General features: G+C 40.1%; 2 protein-coding genes across 3 annotated transcripts; both read right to left on the reverse strand.

Annotated features, from left to right (window-relative positions):
- Positions 1–1744: 1744 nt before the first annotated feature.
- Positions 1745–2675, reverse strand: LOC118266464 (calphotin-like). 2 transcript variants are annotated; one of them, XM_050695064.1, is made up of 2 exons: positions 2395–2675; positions 1745–2355 (listed from the first exon to the last, which is right to left on the reverse strand). In XM_050695064.1, the coding sequence occupies exons 1-2, from the start codon at positions 2639–2641 to the stop codon at positions 1886–1888; spliced, it is 717 nt and encodes a 238-aa protein (XP_050551021.1). In that variant the 5' UTR covers positions 2642–2675; the 3' UTR covers positions 1745–1885. The 2 variants fall into 2 exon arrangements, with proteins under 2 accessions (XP_050551021.1, XP_050551020.1); XM_050695063.1 differs by having other exon boundaries at positions 1745–2675.
- Positions 2676–4858: 2183 nt separating this feature from the next.
- Positions 4859–5934, reverse strand: LOC118266224 (uncharacterized). Its single transcript, XM_035579621.2, has 2 exons — positions 5774–5934; positions 4859–5628 (listed from the first exon to the last, which is right to left on the reverse strand). The coding sequence occupies exon 2, from the start codon at positions 5621–5623 to the stop codon at positions 5012–5014; it is 612 nt and encodes a 203-aa protein (XP_035435514.2). The 5' UTR covers positions 5624–5628; positions 5774–5934; the 3' UTR covers positions 4859–5011.
- Positions 5935–7404: the final 1470 nt, after the last annotated feature.

Below are 7404 nucleotides of genomic sequence, written 5' to 3' on the forward strand. Positions count from 1 at the left end.
AAAAAGTGTAAGCACGAGTAGTATTTGTTATTGTATCATGAAATTTGTTAAAGCACTACAGTTTAATGAAGTTCTGGAGTCGATCTGATAATGGAGCACTTCCACGTTTTACTGATATTGAGTCTGGGCTTGATTACTCTGTATGTGGTGTGGTGGATGAATGAGAACTTTACGCCTATATTATAAGCGTTTATAGTAGCTGACTTGTGTTTTGGATAGTTTATAATTTTACACATAGAGTGGAACTGACGGCATCGTAGCAGGATACTTAAGGGAACCCCTCAATAGCTTAAAAGACGTATCTAATGAGAACGCTTCGGCATCTTTTATGATTAGATAAGGCCTAGGTATTAAAATGTTCATTAAGATGGTGGAAAATATCATCATCAACAACCTAAAGTGGCCACTGCTGACCAGAGGCCTATTCTCGTACGGAGATAGTTTAAGCATTAATCACCACGCTTGCGCAATGCAGGTTGGTAATTTCAGGTTGCCCAGGTTCTCGCACGACAAACGGTGAAGGAAAACATCGTCAGGAAACCTAAGGGCTTATAATTTCTAATTGTAAATTTGAAATCGCCAACCCGCATTAAGCAAGCGTGGTGATTAATGCTCAAACCTTCTCCGTGCGTAAAGAGGCCTTTGGTTAGTAGTGGCCACTCATAGGCTGATGATGTGTGCTCGTTTGCCAATTCCATAAAAATGGGTTTTGATTGTTTTATGACAATTAAGTTGAAGACAGGACAGACTATATTTTATGACACCCGATTTATTGATAACATAGTTTCTGTGGTTTCTTTAGCAACGTTTGGCTATATGTTACTTATCTTTTACGTATCATAGAGTCTTGCTTTTAATTTTTTGATAGGAAAAACACATACAGCACCATTTACTTCAATATTGTTGGTAAAATATTTTTTTTAGCTGATTCTTTCGCTACCTTGTACACATCATCGTCAACCTGTTTCCGTCCAATGCTAGACAAAGACCTGAAGAAGCTTGTCACTGAGCTCGATCTTCAGCTCTTTGCATCCAAACACTGTCATCCTTTTTACGGTTATCGATACTTCACCTAGCTGGTTACAGGCTACAGTATACGCTATATTTGCCTAGACGCAATTTTCATTCCAGACTTTGGAACATTTTTATCCATCTGTTTCAACTTTGACAACACCTTTATCTAATAAATACCACGGTTAAACCTCGAATTAAATTTAAGAACTGAGAAGAGCAATTGATTTAAAAATCAGATTTATCGGTGAATGATAAAATGTAAGAGTGAGAGATAAAATAGTAACAACAATAGTAGTCCTAAACCTAACAAGAATGATATGAAGTAGTAATTGATCAGGAAAAGCCCTACCCCTGATCTAGATGAAAAATAAAATCTAACCATTCATGGTTCCACTATAATGCAGAATGGGATGCAGGTAATTGCAAACTGCTAACGACAGAAGATTGTTTATGTATAGCAGAATAGATCTTCAAGACAGATGTTTTTGTAACGAGAGCTGGTAAAATGGCGTTGGCAACAAGATACAGAGAAATCGTAAAATTGATAGAGTGTGTAACCGTGTGTGTAGCTATAAATCTCTTGAAAATTACTTCATGGTTAATGGATAATATTTTCATGAAATGATGATTGTATATGTAGAAAGTAATTTTTTCTCGCAGAAGTTTATTTAAGGGTTTGCGGCGGGATCATAACAACCTCTTGTACGTTTTTTAAATCATATAAACAAAGTTGGTGGTAAAAATGATGTTCAGTTTTATTTATTTTAGGCAGTATATACAAATTTGGATTTTCTTCATCTTGCAGTAGAAACGAATGGTTCTATCGTTACGTTTCTTGGATATGGTAATATTATTTAGTAGGCATTATAATTTAGTTGAGAGCTTCGGGAAGAGCGACGACGGCTTCGGGGAGGATGGGGACTCCGATGACGACGGGCTCAGCGGGAACAGGGGCGGTTTCGACGACCTGGACGGGCTCGGGGGCGGTCTCGACAACCTGGACGGGCTCAGGGGCGACCTCCACAACGTGGACGGGCTCAGGGGCAGACTCCACAACGTGGACGGGGGTGGGCACGATAGCGGGGCCAACAGCGACGGGGCTAACGTCAGCAGAAGCCTTGTTGATGTTCAGGATGATCTGAACCAGGGGAGTACCGGTGGCGATCTCAGCGGGAGCGGGAGCGACTACAGCGGGGCCAGGGACAACGGGCTCTTCAGCGACAACACCACCGTCGGGGAGGGGGTAGTCAATGATGGCGGGTCCAACAGAGATGGGGTGAGAGTCAGCGTCGATGACGGCGGGTCCAATAGCGATGGGCTCGAAATGGTCGATCACGGCAGGTCCGATGGCGATGGGCTCGAAATGGTCGATCACGGCAGGTCCGATGGCGATGGGCTCGAAATGGTCGATCACGGCAGGTCCGATGGCGATGGGCTCGAAGGAGTCAATGACAGCGGGTCCGATAGCGATGGGCTCGAAGGTTTCAGGGGCTTCAGGGGCGGGGACTGGGCCGGCAGGTCCAACGGGGACAAGCTCGGGGGCAGGCGCAGGGCCGGCGGGTCCAACGGGCACCAGGCCAGCGGTGGCCACGGCGACGACGGCAGCGAAAGACAGCAGGAATTTCATTTCTGGGAAAAGAATTGTTTAAAATTAGTAAAAAAATTCAGGTCTTGAAATAAAGAATTAATTTATAAATAATTGTGAAATAAATTGATACTCACTTATGTTTACTTGTAGAATACAAATTATGCTCGTCAATTACAATTCACGTTAATATATAGGAAAGCGTTATCGAATCAAACGGTAAAACTTTTGTTTTATTGCTAATCTTAGAAGATAACGTTTTCGCGTTGATAACTTTGTGATAAGTGTTTATACGGAAGTTTTATGTTTTAAGCTATTTTATGACAGGTAGGTACGATATCGGATCATGACTCCGAGAAACTACGTTCTTAAAATTAGTCATAACTCGTGATATAGGTACATATGTTATGAATGTATCAATATTAATTATCCTACCTACCTATGGAGTTTCTTGCTCGTTCTTCTCCATAGGAATCTACACTTTGGAACGAGCAATTAGCTTTACTAGAGACAGACATTTTGTTTTTTCTATATTGTAACTAGCAAACCCGGCGCACTCCGTTTGCTAGTTATATTGTTTTGAAATTTTTCCTGAATTTTCGATGCTATAAACTTCATGGAGCCCGAGACCTTTCCAACCAATGCAAAACCTTGGAAATCGATTCGTGCGTTTTGGAGTTATAACGTCAGGAAGGAAAACCCGACTTATTTTCATATTATAAGCTTTGACCTTCAAAAGTGCCTTCCCAGTCTATTGGAAATAAATAATTTTGGCTCTGACTTTATCTTAGTATAAGTTTTATTATTATATTGATCTGATTGTCGTGCAATTTGGTATGTAAAGTGATGCATAGCTTCGAAGGGTTGGCCTGGTGTGAAAGACAGGTTTCACCCAAAACAGACACCAAGCTCAAGTTTATTGTATCCTAATTTTTTGCTGTACATTGTTAATGCATAAGAGAAATAAATGAATATTATTGTTTATTGTTTATATGTATTACTAGTAATAGTGCGTTCCAGTGCATTATTAAATAACAAATCTTTCAATGTTTATCTCAGGGAAGCGACTAACTTACTGAGGTCTCGAATATGCCTCCTCTAGCCAAATGCTCTTTAGCGCTTGTTTACAAAGAGTTGAAAACTAAATTATATGGGATGAACGTGAATTTCAACACAATACGTATCAGTGTCATCCCCATACATTGAGGTTAAGACAAGCGCTAAAGTAAAGTTAAGTGTGGAAGAGCCCGGCTTCAGCACGAATGGGCCTCACAGAAAATCGACGTGAAAGGACGCTTGTGTTGTGTTTCGCTGTGTGAGTGGAGTTACCGGAGGCTAAAATTACTCCCATTCCCAATCTTCCCCATCCCCGATTCCCCATCAACCCTTAAATTCCTAACCCCTAAAATGTCGACAACGCTTTCCCTCAGTTATATTGTACATAAAGCATTATCATCATCATCATCATCATGAGATTAGTCTCTGTAACTAATATTGATAAGTGAAACAATAGGGATGATGACGGGGTATGAAAATTAAAACCGCATCAAACGCAAGATAATCGCGCACAAACATACAGTTCAAACTGAAAACCTCCTTTTTTATTTAAATTAACTCCCCCCCCCTCTCTTGCTCCTGCTTTTCGAGCCGCAGCCTCGGTAACCCGCTAGGGAGTCCTCAACTCCAGGTCGGGGTGATGGTTTAACTTTGCATCTAAGTCCGATGTAATACGGATCTGACAGTCTCCTATGTTCATTCCAACTAAGAGAACTCTTTGAAGATTGTTCATCTTGCGGTAAAAAAGGAGTCCAGTTTAATTGGTCCAATTATACAATACTAAATGACCTTTAAAACCTACTCTGAAAAAAAAATTAAGGTACTTTAATGAAATGAAGTTATCGATAAGTATCCGTGATTTATATCCAGTTTTTACAACTTGTTATTAAGATAAAACTCCATTATTCTGTCCGAATCACATAGAAAAACCAAATAATAAATAACACAGGCTCAGAAATTGTAAATCATTAGATAGCTCCAAACTATATGATGGTATGTAATTATATGATTAAGGATACATAGAAACTAAAATACTAATTGGATAAACCCTTTTATTTGCACCCTAACGGTCGAATTATAGGTGCGTAATTTGAAACTTCTTATTATTGTTCAGTCACCGTTCCTTGACTAATTATCAGATATTTTAACATCACAAAATCAGACAATTAGGGAAAATAAGTGAAGAAAAGAAACCAGTAAATAATTGATCAAAACATTCATTTAATTTGTCTTTTAACACGGCACGGCTAGAGTTATAGATTTCAAACGATAGTTTATAAAAACTTCAGTATTGAAGTGACCACTTGGAGTTTAAGAGTGGAGACGGCTTAAGTGGTTCACAGTGTGGTGGTCTTCTTAGTGGTGGTGCTGGTGGGATTCGACAGCTGGTTGAGGAAGAACAGGCACACCAATGACCGCGGGCGGGATGTAGACGGGCTCAGGTTCATCGACAACATGCACGGGCTCGGGAGCCTCGTCCACCACATGCACAGGCTTAACTGGTACAGCTGCACCCGCGCTCTCAACTGAGTTGATGTTCAAGATAATTTGCACAAGGGGACCCTTAGGAGACGGAGCAGGAGCAGGGACGACAACGGGCTCAGGAACAATGTGCACGGGGTCAGGAAGAATTTCGGGTTCAATAACAGCTTCTGGCTCTGGCAGTATGTGGTCAATGATGGCGGGGCCAATAGAGATGGGGTGTAAGTTGTCAATGACGGCGGGGCCGATAGCGATGGGGTGTAAGTTGTCAATCACGGCAGGGCCGATAGCGATGGGGTGTAAGTCGTCAACGACAGCAGGGCCGATAGCAATGGGGTGTATATCGTCAACCACGGCAGGGCCGATAGCAATGGGTGGGATTGCTTCAGGTTCAGGTGCGGGGACTGGGCCAGCAGGACCTACTGGCACCAGGCCTGGGTGGGCCACAGCCACAGCGATGAGGGCAGCGAGAATCAGGACTCTCATGGTTTCTGTTGATGAATAATTTTATTATTAGTTTTAAATGAAGTAGAAGAATTTACTGGAACTATATGTCATTGCACAGTTGATTTCACTTAAGACAAAACTAAATTGTGAATAAATCACAAAACAAATCAATTCATAATGACACTGTACCTGATTGTTTTCTGGTTCAGACAACAACTACTCAAGTGTCAATCATTTCGGGACATTATATACAGTTATTTTATCAATGCAACATAAATATAAAGGAAACAGATAATTTGGTGCAATAAATGCACCGATGAAAACAATGACATTTTAAGTAATAAGTTATAAAATTCACAGCGAAGGTTGAAGCTGTGGCTTAGATATATTATGTATATTTAAATTGAATTCTGATAGTAATGTAATATCTAAAGGACCGTTCTTCTCTTTTTATATAAATCAATGAATATGGACAACTGTAGACTAACATGAAGAGATGACTGAACATAATTTAGACTAAAAACTTCTTACTAATGACTAACAGCTCTTCATGCTCTGGAGCTGCAGATTACCTAGCGGGCTTACCAGGCTCCGGCTCGAAAAGCAGAGAGTAGGAACGGGGTGGTTTTTTGTTAGTAAGAGTCTGACACTCCCTCTCGGGGTTAAGTCATTTGATGACTTTCCCCCTCTTAAAAAAGCTCTTCATACTGAGATTAGGAAGTAAACATCGAAGTTGAGGCTGATGAACATGACTTTCATAAATACTGATTAGGTATTTATGGATGAAAGAAATAAGAAGATGGTTGAATTGTGTCAGAAATATGAAAAGGAATGGATGTTTGTGGTGAGAAACTAGAAAGTGATAGAATAAAAGATGAAATACCGACTTCATGATGTATGAGTAAAGAATAGGGATAAGAAAGAAAAGAAGTCAATCTCTAACAGCGTGACAATGGTGGATATTATGGCAAATGTAGAAAAAACCTATGGTAATACAGAAGAATGTTACGGGCAGCTGATGTTGATGATTATGAAGAAGTAAAAGGTGAATAGAATAAAAAGTATTTTAAACAAGTGTAAAAAAAGTTATCATTAACAAGTAATACATAGAAGTGTGGGAGTAATGCTTCAGTATGAATGGGCCTGTTCGACCGCAGTGATAGCACGGGCTTACAGAAAACCGACATTAAATTACGCTTGCACTGTGTTGCGTTGTGTGAGTGAGGTTACCGGAGGCTCAATTTCCTCCTTCCCAATCGTCCCAATCCCCGATTCTCCAACCCATAAATTTTTAACCCCCTAAAGGCTGGCAACGCACTTCCACCGCCAATGGTGTTCCATGTGTCAATGGGCGACGGAGATTGCTTACTATCAGGCGATACGTCAGCTCGTTTACCGGCTTATACCATAAAAAAATAAACCTAAATGGTTTAAATGTATGGTTATCAAGATTAAGAATGTACCAAATATCAGATCGATCGGACGACAGAAAGGGAGATAATTTCCAATTACTAAAGACCCAAACAATCAAACATGTGAGGCTAAATCAAACCGTTTAATTTGACAAAGCAAGGATTATGATCACGTTTAAGTCATTGATGACGTCACAGTAGACAAGTGTATGTAATCAAAATTTATCGTTTTATTAGCCGTTTATAATACCTGCCGAATTAACAATAGTTTTATCGAACCGACAAATAACAGGGCTATAAATTTAACTAAGTGCTTTATCTGGACGATATCTTTTTGTTGTGTTATGCCAATGATATTGCGCGTTCATGGTTTAATTTCACAATTTAAACAGTTATTTGGTCATTGAG

This window comes from Spodoptera frugiperda, chromosome 7 (assembly GCF_023101765.2).
Source record: "Spodoptera frugiperda isolate SF20-4 chromosome 7, AGI-APGP_CSIRO_Sfru_2.0, whole genome shotgun sequence".
NCBI classification, from domain to species: domain Eukaryota; kingdom Metazoa; phylum Arthropoda; class Insecta; order Lepidoptera; family Noctuidae; genus Spodoptera; species Spodoptera frugiperda.

What these genes read in the sequence shown, in the direction of transcription:
- LOC118266224 (XM_035579621.2), bottom strand. Translation starts at nt 5,623, where the DNA reads ATGAGAGTCCTGATTCTCGCTGCCCTCATCGCTGTGGCTGTGGCCCAC.
- LOC118266464 (XM_050695063.1), bottom strand. Translation starts at nt 2,641, where the DNA reads ATGAAATTCCTGCTGTCTTTCGCTGCCGTCGTCGCCGTGGCCACCGCT.